Source organism: Salmo salar, chromosome 07, assembly GCF_965601325.2.
Source record: "Salmo salar chromosome 07, fSalSal1, whole genome shotgun sequence".
NCBI lineage: Eukaryota > Metazoa > Chordata > Actinopteri > Salmoniformes > Salmonidae > Salmo > Salmo salar.
In genome coordinates this window covers 59,290,180-59,303,909 of record NC_138297.1, presented here as the reverse complement: position 1 = coordinate 59,303,909, position 13,730 = coordinate 59,290,180, and the positions used below count along the sequence as shown (strand labels likewise).

Sequence of the window (13,730 nt, the reverse complement as noted above, 5' to 3'; positions counted from 1 at the left end):
GTCCATAGCAGCACAACAGGAGAACACAGGAGCTGGTCAGTCCATAGCAGCACAACAGGAGCTGGTCAGTCCATAGCAGCACAACAGGAGCTGGTCAGTCCATAGCAGCACAACAGGAGAAAACAGGAGCTGGTCAGTCCATAACAGCACAACAGGGGCTGGTCAGTTCATAACAGCACAACAGGAGCTGGTCAGTCCATAGCAGCACAACAGGAGCTGGTCAGTCCATAACAGCACAACAGGAGCTGGTCAGTCCACAACAGGAGAACACAGGAGCTGGTCAGTTCATAACAGCACAACAGGAGAACACAGGAGCTGGTCAGTCCATAGCAGCACAACAGGAGAACACAGGAGCTGGTCAGTCCATAGCAGCACAACAGGGGCTGGTCAGTCCATAACAGCACAACAGGGGCTGGTCAGTTCATAGCAGCACAACAGGAGCTGGTCAGTCCACAACAGGAGAACACAGGAACTGGTCAGTCCATAGCAGCACAACAGGAGCTGGTCAGTCCATAGCAGCACAACAGGGGCTGGTCAGTCCATAACAGCACAACAGGAGCTGGTCAGTCCATAGCAGCACAACAGGGGCTGGTCAGTTCATAGCAGCACAACAGGAGCTGGTCAGTCCACAACAGGAGAACACAGGAACTGGTCAGTCCATAGCAGCACAACAGGAGCTGGTCAGTTCATAACAGCACAACAGGAGAACACAGGAGCTGGTCAGTCCATAGCAGCACAACAGGAGCTGGTCAGTCCATAGCAGCACAACAGGAGCTGGTCAGTCCATAGCAGCACAACAGGAGCTGGTCAGTCCATAGCAGCACAACAGGGGCTGGTCAGTCCATAGCAGCACAACAGGAGCTGGTCAGTCCACAACAGGAGAAAACAGGAGCTGGTCAGTCCATAGCAGCACAACAGGAGCTGGTCAGTCCATAGCAGCACAACAGGAGCTGGTCAGTCCACAACAGGAGAAAACAGGAGCTGGTCAGTCCATAGCAGCACAACAGGAGCTGGTCAGTCCATAGCAGCACAACAGGAGAACACAGGAGCTGGTCAGTCCATAGCAGCACAACAGGGGCTGGTCAGTCCATAACAGCACAACAGGGGCTGGTCAGTCCATAGCAGCACAACAGGAGCTGGTCAGTCCACAACAGGAGAAAACAGGAGCTGGTCAGTCCATAACAGCACAACAGGAGAACACAGGAGCTGGTCAGTCCATAGCAGCACAACAGGAGAACACAGGAGCTGGTCAGTCCATAGCAGCACAACAGGAGAACACAGGAGCTGGTCAGTCCATAGCAGCACAACAGGAGAAAACAGGAGCTGGTCAGTCCATAGCAGCACAACAGGAGCTGGTCAGTCCATAGCAGCACAACAGGAGCTGGTCAGTCCATAACAGCACAACAGGAGAACACAGGAGCTGGTCAGTCCATAGCAGCACAACAGGAGAACACAGGAGCTGGTCAGTCCATAGCAGCACAACAGGAGAACACAGGAGCTGGTCAGTCCATAGCAGCACAACAGGAGCTGGTCAGTTCATAGCAGCACAACAGGAGAACACAGGAGCTGGTCAGTCCATAGCAGCACAACAGGAGCTGGTCAGTCCATAACAGCACAACAGGAGCTGGTCAGTCCACGACAGGAGAAAACAACAGGAGCTGGTCAGTCCATAACAGGAGAAAACAACAGGAGCTGGTCAGTCTATAACAGGAGAAAACAACAGGAGCTGGTCAGTATAGAACAGGAGAAAACAACAGGAGCTGGTCAGTATAGAACAGGAGAAAACAACAGGAGCTGGACAGTATATAACAGGAGCTGGACAGTATAGAACAGGAGAAAACAACAGGAGCTGGTCAGTCCACAACAGGAGAAAACAACAGGAGCTGGTCAGTCCACAACAGGAGAAAACAACAGGAGCTGGTCAGTATAGAACAGGAGAAAACAACAGGAGCTGGTCAGTCCACGAACAGGAGAAAACAACAGGAGCTGGTCAGTATAGAACAGGAGAAAACAACAGGAGCTGGTCAGTATACAACAGGAGAAAACAACAGGAGCTGGTCAGTCCATAACAGGAGAAAACAACAGGAGCTGGTCAGTCCACAACAGGAGAAAACAACAGGAGCTGGTCAGTCTACGACAGGAGAAAACAACAGGAGCTGGTCAGTCCACAACAGGAGAAAACAACAGGAGCTGGACAGTCCACAACAGGAGAAAACAACAGGAGCTGGTCAGTATATAACAGGAGAAAACAACAGGAGCTGGTCAGTCCACAACAGGAGAAAACAACAGGAGCTGGTCAGTCCACAACAGGAGAAAACAACAGGAGCTGGTCAGTATAGAACAGGAGAAAACAACAGGAGCTGGTCAGTATATAACAGGAGAAAACAACAGGAGCTGGTCAGTCCACAACAGGAGAAAACAACAGGAGCTGGTCAGTCCACAACAGGAGAAAACAACAGGAGCTGGTCAGTCCATAACAGGAGAAAACAACAGGAGCTGGTCAGTATAGAACAGGAGAAAACAACAGGAGCTGGTCAGTATAGAACAGGAGAAAACAACAGGAGCTGGTCAGTCCACAACAGGAGAAAACAACAGGAGCTGGTCAGTATAGAACAGGAGAAAACAACAGGAGCTGGACAGTATAGAACAGGAGAAAACAACAGGAGCTGGTCAGTCTAGAACAGGAGAAAACAACAGGAGCTGGTCAGTATAGAACAGGAGAAAACAACAGGAGCTGGTCAGTATAGAACAGGAGAAAACAACAGGAGCTGGTCAGTATAGAACAGGAGAAAACAACAGGAGCTGGTCAGTCCACAACAGGAGAAAACAACAGGAGCTGGTCAGTCCACGACAGGAGAAAACAACAGGAGCTGGTCAGTCCACAACAGGAGAAAACAACAGGAGCTGGTCAGTATATAACAGGAGCTGGTCAGTCCACAACAGGAGAAAACAACAGGAGCTGGTCAGTCCACGACAGGAGAAAACAACAGGAGCTGGTCAGTATATAACAGGAGCTGGTCAGTCCACGACAGGAGAAAACAACAGGAGCTGGTCAGTCTACGACAGGAGAAAACAACAGGAGCTGGTCAGTCCACAACAGGAGAAAACAACAGGAGCTGGTCAGTATAGAACAGGAGCTGGTCAGTCCACAACAGGAGAAAACAACAGGAGCTGGTCAGTATAGAACAGGAGAAAACAACAGGAGCTGGTCAGTCCACAACAGGAGAAAACAACAGGAGCTGGTCAGTATAGAACAGGAGAAAACAACAGGAGCTGGTCAGTATAGAACAGGAGAAAACAACAGGAGCTGGTCAGTATAGAACAGGAGAAAACAACAGGAGCTGGACAGTATAGAACAGGAGAAAACAACAGGAGCTGGTCAGTCCACAACAGGAGAAAACAACAGGAGCTGGTCAGTCCACGAACAGGAGAAAACAACAGGAGCTGGTCAGTATAGAACAGGAGAAAACAACAGGAGCTGGTCAGTATACAACAGGAGAAAACAACAGGAGCTGGTCAGTCTACAACAGGAGAAAACAACAGGAGCTGGTCAGTCCACAACAGGAGAAAACAACAGGAGCTGGTCAGTCCATAACAGGAGAAAACAACAGGAGCTGGTCAGTATAGAACAGGAGAAAACAACAGGAGCTGGTCAGTCCACAACAGGAGAAAACAACAGGAGCTGGTCAGTCCACAACAGGAGAAAACAACAGGAGCTGGACAGTATAGAACAGGAGAAAACAACAGGAGCTGGACAGTATAGAACAGGAGAAAACAACAGGAGCTGGACAGTATAGAACAGGAGAAAACAACAGGAGCTGGTCAGTCCACAACAGGAGAAAACAACAGGAGCTGGTCAGTATAGAACAGGAGAAAACAACAGGAGCTGGTCAGTCCACAACAGGAGAAAACAACAGGAGCTGGTCAGTATAGAACAGGAGAAAACAACAGGAGCTGGACAGTATAGAACAGGAGAAAACAACAGGAGCTGGTCAGTATAGAACAGGAGAAAACAACAGGAGCTGGTCAGTCCACAACAGGAGAAAACAACAGGAGCTGGACAGTATAGAACAGGAGAAAACAACAGGAGCTGGTCAGTATAGAACAGGAGAAAACAACAGGAGCTGGTCAGTCCACAACAGGAGAAAACAACAGGAGCTGGTCAGTATAGAACAGGAGAAAACAACAGGAGCTGGTCAGTCCACAACAGGAGAAAACAACAGGAGCTGGTCAGTCCACAACAGGAGAAAACAACAGGAGCTGGTCAGTCCACAACAGGAGAAAACAACAGGAGCTGGTCAGTATAGAACAGGAGAAAACAACAGGAGCTGGTCAGTCCACGAACAGGAGAAAACAACAGGAGCTGGTCAGTATAGAACAGGAGAAAACAACAGGAGCTGGTCAGTCCACAACAGGAGAAAACAACAGGAGCTGGTCAGTATAGAACAGGAGAAAACAACAGGAGCTGGTCAGTATAGAACAGGAGAAAACAACAGGAGCTGGTCAGTATAGAACAGGAGAAAACAACAGGAGCTGGTCAGTATAGAACAGGAGAAAACAACAGGAGCTGGTCAGTCCACAACAGGAGAAAACAACAGGAGCTGGTCAGTCCACAACAGGAGAAAACAACAGGAGCTGGTCAGTATAGAACAGGAGAAAACAACAGGAGCTGGTCAGTATAGAACAGGAGAAAACAACAGGAGCTGGTCAGTATAGAACAGGAGAAAACAACAGGAGCTGGTCAGTCCATAACAGGAGAAAACAACAGGAGCTGGTCAGTATATAACAGGAGAAAACAACAGGAGCTGGTCAGTCCATAACAGGAGAAAACAACAGGAGCTGGACAGTATAGAACAGGAGAAAACAACAGGAGCTGGTCAGTATAGAACAGGAGAAAACAACAGGAGCTGGTCAGTCCACAACAGGAGAAAACAACAGGAGCTGGTCAGTCTACGACAGGAGAAAACAACAGGAGCTGGTCAGTCCATAGAACAGGAGAAAACAACAGGAGCTGGTCAGTCCACAACAGGAGAAAACAACAGGAGCTGGTCAGTATAGAACAGGAGAAAACAACAGGAGCTGGACAGTATAGAACAGGAGAAAACAACAGGAGCTGGTCAGTATATAACAGGAGAAAACAACAGGAGCTGGTCAGTATAGAACAGGAGAAAACAACAGGAGCTGGTCAGTCCACAACAGGAGAAAACAACAGGAGCTGGTCAGTCCACAACAGGAGAAAACAACAGGAGCTGGACAGTATAGAACAGGAGAAAACAACAGGAGCTGGTCAGTATAGAACAGGAGAAAACAACAGGAGCTGGTCAGTCTACGACAGGAGAAAACAACAGGAGCTGGTCAGTCCACAACAGGAGAAAACAACAGGAGCTGGTCAGTATAGAACAGGAGAAAACAACAGGAGCTGGTCAGTCCACAACAGGAGAAAACAACAGGAGCTGGTCAGTATAGAACAGGAGAAAACAACAGGAGCTGGTCAGTCCACGACAGGAGAAAACAACAGGAGCTGGTCAGTATATAACAGGAGAAAAAGACAGGAGCTGGTCAGTCCAGAGCGTTCTATATCTGTCACTGAGTGTCTGTTGTGTGGTGCATATGAGGTGAGGAACTTACACTTGTGTGTAATTCACTACTAAATGTTTGCTATCAGATGTCTTATAACGGCTTTCTGCCGTGTTTGAGAGGTAAGTCAAAGAGCTCTGTATGGGTTGTCTGTACAGCTGCCATCTTGTCTCTGTGCTTCCGACTAGCGGTTTTTTCTCTCCCCTCTGCTCCGTGTTCACATGCTGCTCTTCCCTCTGAAAAACATGCATCACTACTTTGTTTATTTGCACTTTCTCTCATTCACTTGCGCTTGTAAATGTCCACACTCACCGAAAATGACATTCGGTAGCTACTCATGTATAACTTCATGAGCTGGATTTGCCTGTCTGCAATTAGTTTGTTCGTTTTCACTTGTTAGCATTTAGCTAACATCTTCTATACATTTTCGCTATCACTTGCGCAATTTTTGTGTGTGTTTTTAGCGCCCCCATGTGTGCTATTCCAGTATACCGGAAATCCCTGGATGAACATCAAGGCTGGTGGGAGGGGCTATAGAAGGACAGGCTCATTGTAATGGCTGGAATGGAATGAAAAATGGAACGATATCAAACATATGGAAACCACATGTCTGACTCCATTCTAGCCATTTCAATGAGCCCGTCCTTCTATAGCTCCTCCCACCAGCCTCCACTGGCCCAAGAGTTTTTAATGGTGTGGAGTCCTTACTCTCACATATCCAACTGTGTTAGATCAATGACCTCCAGGAAAGAAGGATGGATTTATAACAGTATTGGAACTGGGCCACTGTACTCTATGCAAGAAGGATCCTATCTTGTTTGATAGGTGCTAGACTAGAGCTGATGTTGACTCTAACTCAAGTTGAAGCTGTCCCTGGAACAGTCTGATGGAGGCTAATCTAAGGAAACTCAGTGAGTCATGTCTGTGCCTCATTACATTGCTTTCACAGAAGACTGTCAGTGTCCATTTTAAGCTAGGTGTTTCAATTTGCTTCTCAGTAGGAGAGAGGCTGCAACAGTTATCTCTCTCTCTCTCCCTTTTTATTGGTTAACTCTTTGTTTTGCTCTCCCTTTCCACTGTCTCAGATCTCCCTCTCTTCCTATCACTCCCCTCTCTCTCAGCTCTCTCCTCTCTCTCAGCTCTCTCTCAGCTCTCTCCTCTCTCTCTCTCAGCTCTCTCCTCTCTCTCTCTCAGCTCTCCCCCCTCTCTCAGCTCTCCCCCCTCTCTCAGCTCTCTCCTCTCTCTCTCTCAGCTCTCTCATCCTCTCAGCTCTCTCCCCCTCTCTCAGCTCTCTCCCCCTCTCTCAGCTCTTTCTCAGCTCTCTCCCCTCTCTCTCAGCTCTCTCCCCCTCTCTCTCAGCTCTCTCCCCCTCTCTCTCAGCTCTCTCCCCCTCTCTCTCAGCTCTCTCCCCCTCTCTCTCAGCTCTCACCCCCCCCTCTCTCTCAGCTCTCTCCCCCTCTCTTTCAGCTCTCTCCCCCTCTCTCTCAGCTCTCTTCCCCCTCTCTCTCAGCTCTCTTCCCCCCCTCTCTCAGCTCTCCCCCCCTCACTGATCTAACACAGTTGGATATGTGAGAGTAAGGACTCCACACCATTACAAACTCTTGGGCCAGTGGAGGCTGGTGGGAGGAGCAATAGAAGGACGGGCTCATTGAAATGGCTAGAATGGAGTCAGACATGTGGTTTCCATATGTTTGATATCGTTCCATTTTCATTCCATTCCAGCCATTACAATGAGCCTGTCTCTCCCCCCTCTCTCAGCTCTCTCCCCCCTCTCTCCTCGCTCTCTCTCTCTCTCTCTCTCTCTCTCTCTCTCTCTCTCTCTCTCTCTCTCTCTCTCTCTCTCTCTCTCTCTCCGGTCTGTTGTAAGTCCATCCTGTCTCTGTCAATCCTGAGAGACTCCCTGATGTGTTCATTCCAGACATGCTGTCACTCATTACCCTGCTCATCTGTCAGATTAACGTCTCCCTCACTTTCACACTCTCCCTCCATCCCCTCCTCCTCTAGCCCTCCCTCAGCTCTCTCTCTCTGCTTGACTATTAGTATTCCCACTGCTCTCTTTCTGCCTCAGTTGAATGGCAGTGTTACAAGACCCCATGGGGTTAGTGAGGGACAAGACTGGTTCACTTTCCAAAAAAAGTCTCTCTTCTCCACTCCTATCCTACACACACCCACACCCCGTCTGAGCCCAGTGTGCACCAGAGAGGCCAGTGACGGGCTCTCACATGTACCGCTTCTCTCCTCCCCCTCCTGTGAGTCCCCCTCTTCTCCCTCTCCCCATCCTGCTAACTCTCAGGAAGCCTCGTATAGTTGATTAGCTTGACAGCCCGGGCTCCCTAACGATGTTAACCAGCCTTCTTCTGTCATCCCGGCCCACTGGTAATGAGTCACACACACACACACACTTGCGGACATACACGCACACTCAAGGACACACACACAAGGTATACACACATGCACGCACGCACGCACTTGTGGACTGTTGACACACACGTACTTATAGACATACACACAGACGCATACACATCGGTCACACCCACTCACAGTTAGTTACAGTATATGCATACACACACACACACACACACACACACACACCAACGTGTACCGTCCACCACACAGTGAGGAACACAGAGGCATGCAGAGTTATTCTATTAAGCTGACGGGGGTTGATCATGCACAGCATTAGCACATCTTTTGGCTAATGCTGCGCTGATTTGCATCAACACATACTTGACCTATGGCCCTCCCTTCCTTTCCTCCCGTCTGTCCAGCTCCGGTGATACACACACAGTCTGTGATGGCTCTCTGGAGCGCTATCATCCAGCCATTAGCCCACTCTAATAAAAACCACTAATTTACCACCATGAAGATTTATTAAATATAAACACGCCATAACCACAATGCTAATGAAAACTGAGACGGAGGGAGGGAGGGAGAGAGACATGGATGGAGGGACGGACGGACGGAGAGAAGGAGAGGGACGGACGGATGGAGAGAAGGAGAGGGAGGGACGGACGGACGGAGAGAAGGAGAGGGACGGACGGATGGACCAACGGAGGGAGGGAGGGAGGGAGGGAGGGAGGGAGGGAGGGACGGACGGACGGACGGACGGAGAGAAAGCCAGGAACTTTGAAAGAGGAGAGGCTGGATGTAGTTTGGCGTTGGGTGCATAGTCTGCATTCCTAAAGTTTTCCCCAAAAATGCTGTTATGTTGGGCAGTGGGGGCTGTGTGCAGTGGGGGCTGGGCAGTGGGCACTTCGGGCGGCTGGTAGCCTAGCGTAGGGCCAGTAACTGAAAGATTGCTGTTTCGAAACACCGAGCCAACTAGGTGAAAAATCTGTCTGTGCCCTTGAGCAAGACACTTCATCCTAAATGCTCCTGTAAGTCGCTCTGGATAAGAGTGTCTGCTAAATGACTACAATGTAAAACATTTTGAATGTTGTACATACAGCAGCAGTGTTAACACAGAGGATACACTGTAGTTATATTGGTGTTGTTGGTGTTGTATTATTTGTCTGTGTAGTAACCGGTCTAACAACCTGTCTGACAGCCTGTGAGGTGTAATGTGTGGACAGAAACCCACGGTTCAGATTTACAGTTCAAATAAACTGCTTTCTCTAAATACTCAAGTCCATTAGGTACCAATTAAACTAGCCAATTATATCCACATCTTGTTTATGACTGTGAAGATTTAGATTCATTATTGATTACATTTTAAACAGTTTTCCATTGCATGCCCTAATAAACATGTCCCTGTGGTCCCCATCAAAATACTGTATTCTGAAGTGTTGTCAGGTGTATTCAGATATACAGTGAGTACTAGTGGATAATACATCAGGTACTTGGAGCTGTGTTCAGGTCTCCCCCTACATTCCAAGGTGTATAGATCTATTCAGGTGTGTCTCCTGTGGTCCCCCTCGTGCAGGTGTCAGCGGTGGAGTCTCTGGAGGGCCCCCTGCTGCAGGTGGAGGGTCTGGGGGACCTGCGTCTGGAGCTCCACAGTAAGAAGCTCAACATCCATGTGGTCCTCATCGACGAGCTGCACCGGCACCTCTACATCAAGTCTACCAGCCGCCTGGGGACCAAGAACAAGGACAAGAACCAGGGACGCCACGGGGGGTGAGTGGCCTGGAGAAGGGGGGTGCAGTCAACAGAGGGAATGTAATGTTCATCATTTGCCGTATTCTAGAATAGTAGGGCAAGGACTCAAACACCAGATCTCAGTAGAGATTGGAAGTAGTCGTTTTCACTTCAAAATAAAAGCTTTGGGAGTCTGTATGGGTGTTCACTCTGCGTTAGAAGTAAATGTATAATTGGGGGGAAACTGGTTGAAATCATTAAATGAAATACCATAACATGAGACAAGTCAGTCTTCAACCTCCACTCCTCTAATCCCACACAGCACAGTTCTACGCTACATGTGTTGTCCCTCAGTGTTTACATTAGCTAGTCTAAACTTCTAGTGACAAGACAACGTCCCTGTCTCACCACTTAGTGCAAACACATCTGATTCATTCATGGGAGACCAAAGATGATGCTCTGTAGAATGATAATGTGGGTTTTGGTTAGTCGACGACCGCGTCACAACCTACATTAGCGTCGGGAGGATTATCATACCAACACCAATGGGTGTGTCCCAAATGGCACCCTATTCCCCACTTAGTGCACTACTTTAAAAAGTAATACACTGTGTAGTGCACTATGCAAGGAATAAGGTGCCATTTGGGACACGTTAGAATGCTGTGTGGAGCGACGGCTGCCACCTGCATGCTGATTCCTATACCAAGATGCAGCATCACAACACATTAGGCTGATGCAGGTCACCCACCTCTCCAGCAATGAAGCCTGTTGTTTTGATGTTTGTTTAATTCATGCTAGGGGTGTGTGTGTGTGTGTGTAGTATCTTTATTGGCGTGTGTGTGATTGGTGTCTTTTTCTGTGTGTGATTGTTGTGTGTACAGAAGTGTGGTGTCTGTGCTGTGACGTTCTGTAGAGTGATGTATTAGTTGGGGTTTTAGAGTGACAGGTTAAAGCTCCTGTATAGTGGAGGTTTGGTAAGAACAACCCACCTCCACTCAACACTCACTAAGCAGGGCTACACTTAACACTGTCTGGAGGTACAGGTCAGGGCTACACTCAACACTGTGTGGAGGTTGGTACATGGCTGACTCTGTTTGTTAATCCAGGTTGTTAAAACCTCTTTGGGCTAGGGGGCAGTATTTTCATGTCCGGATGAAAATCGTGCCCAAAGTAAACTGCCTTTTACTCAGGCCCAGAAGCTAGGATATGCATATAATTGGTAGATTTGGATAGAAAACACTCTAAAGTTTCCAAAACTGTTAAAATAATGTCTGCGAGTATAACAGACCTGATATGGCAGGCGAAAACCTGAGGAAAATCGATCCAGGAAGTGCCATTATTTTGAAATGGGTGTTTTTCCATTGAAAGCCTATCCACAATTTAAAGGGATATGACCCAGATTGCGTTCCCTGTGGCTTCCACTAGATGTGAACAGTCTTTAGACATTGTTTCAGGCTTTTATTCTGAAAAATGAGGGAGAATGACCACTTTCAATGAGTGGACAGTGGAAAGTCCCAGAGCTGTTTGCGCGCTACCGAGAGTGCGCCTTTCGTTGTTTTTCCTTTATATTGACGACACTATTGTCCGGTTGAAATATTATTGATTATTTAGACGACAAACAACCTGAGGATTGATTATAAACATCGTTTGACATGTTTCTACGAACTTTACTGGTACTATTTGGATTTTTGGTCTGCCTGTTGTGACTGCCTTTGAGCCAATGGATTACTGAACAAAACGCGCCAACAAAACGGAGGTTTTTGGACATAAAGAGGGACTTCATCGATCAAAACGAACATTTATTGTGTAACATGGAGTCTTGTGAGTGCAACCATATGAAGATCATCAAAGGTAAGTGATTAATTTTATCACTATTTCTGACTTTTTTTACTCCTCTACTTGGCTGGAAAATGTTTGTATGGTTTTGTGTGCTGGGCGCTGTCCTCAGATAATCGCATGTTATGCTTTCGCCGTAAAGCCTTTTTGAAATCTGACACAGCGGCTGGATTAACAAGAAGTTCATTTTTAAACCTATGTATAACACTTGTAGGTTTTATGAATTTTTATTATGAGTATTTCTGTTTTTTGAATTTGGCGCTCTGTAATTTCACTGGATGTTGTCAAATCAATCCCGTAAAAGGGATTTGATCCCTAAGACGTTTTAACAGGTTCATTATAAAGCTCTGCTTGTCTCTCAGGTGAATGTTGTTGTTGTTGTGGATAGCAGGGTTGGGCTCAATTCAAATTGAAGCCAGTCAATTCAGGAAGTGATTTTAATTTAACATTCTGAAATAAGTAGCTTCTACTTTTCAGTTTAGTGAGAAGTCATTGAAAATAAATGGATTTTTTTTGTTATTTACTGAATTGTAATTTTATAACGAGGATGACGATGATGATGATGGTGACTGATGTTGCTCTTCTCAACTCTCCCCAGCTCTACAACCAAAGACACATCCCCTCTGCCCCAGCTGGACGTCAGCAGCCTGTCCACCCCTCGCAAGCTGATGGACTCCTCCCAGTTCAGTACCCCAGGGACCACCAGCAGTAAGTTGCCTTGGTAGTCCAACACACATCCATTATGCATGGCTGCTTGGCTGAATACAGCAGTACTAAATGTAAATGAGGGCCTGCACACTATACCAACCTAATAAAGTAATGTTTTGTTGCAATTGATTGTGCTGACCTTACTTCATTACCACCAGTAGAATGGCTTTAGGAATACTACTGGACAAGAGAGGAAGAGGGGGGTGGGAGACGAGGAAGGGGCGGGGACAGAGAGTGGAAGGGGCGGGGACAGAGGGGTGGGGAAGGATAGAGCGTCAGTGAGAATGTGGGGAAGAAACTGGAGAGAACTGGATATTGAGTGGAAAAGAGAAAGGGAGAGGAGTTGAGATGGATAGAAAAGAGAACATGGTGTAGATGGAGAGAGATACTGTAGAGACGTGATGAGAACTATTGGACATAGTTGTCTCCTGGATAGCACAGTGGTAGAGTTGTCAGGTTAGTGTTCTACTGTCGTTCCACTCTGCCGATGCTCCTAGTGATAATGAAATCATTAGCAGGGATCTGTACTGCTGCAGTTATTACATCCATTAGCATGTCATTAGAGGTGTGTACCAGAGAACGCTGCAGGCTCAACACACCTCATACATAACACTGCCTCTCACACACACTCCACTGATGGCATTTACACGCCAGCAAACACATGCACACACACAGAAGCACTAATGCACACACGCACCTTCTCCCCGCTTCCATCTATGCCTCGTATTTCCTCCTCCTTGCAGCACAGTACATACATCACGGCATTATTAGGCCATTATCATAATAGTACATACTGTACATCACAGCATTATTAGGCTATTATCATAATAGTACATACATCACAGCATTAGGGCATTATCATAATAGTACACACATCACAGCATTAGGGCATTATCATAATAGTACATACATCACAGCATTAGGGCATTACAGCATTATCAGGGCATTATCATGCTAGTACATACATCACAGCATTATCAGGGCATTATCATATTAGTACATGCATTACTAGGCCATTATCATAATAGTACATACTCTAGATCACAACATTATTAGTCCATTATCATAATAGTACATACTGTACCTCACAACATTACCAGTCCATTATCATACTCGTGCATACATCACAGCATTATTAGGGCATTATCAAACCAGTACATGCATCACAGCATTATCAGGGTATTATCATACTTGTACATACATCACATCATTATTAGGACATTATCATACTAGTACATACATCACAACATTATTATGGCATTATCACACTAGTACATTATTCACATCATTATTAGGGCATTATCATACTCTTGCATATACCACAGCATTATCAGTCCATACTAGTGCATACATCACAGCGTTATTAGGGCATTATCATACCAGTACATGCATCACAGTATTATCAGGGCATTATCATACTAGTATATACATGACATGATTATTAGGACATTATCGTACTGACAAATCACAGCATTATCAGTCCATACTAGTGCATACATGACATCGTTATTGGGGCATTATCATACCAGTAT

At 46.8% G+C, this 13,730-nt stretch overlaps 1 protein-coding gene across 2 annotated transcripts in view; it reads left to right on the top strand.

The window, feature by feature from the left end:
- The window catches only part of LOC106609608 (exocyst complex component 4), a 260,309-nt gene that overhangs the window by 18,324 nt on the left and 228,255 nt on the right, over positions 1-13,730 (top strand). For both annotated transcript variants that reach the window (XM_045722267.2, XM_045722266.2), the window contains exons 4-5: positions 9,500-9,693; positions 12,089-12,198. In XM_045722267.2, the coding sequence (XP_045578223.1) occupies positions 9,500-9,693; positions 12,089-12,198 (304 nt within the window). The remainder of the gene's footprint in view (positions 1-9,499; positions 9,694-12,088; positions 12,199-13,730) is intronic.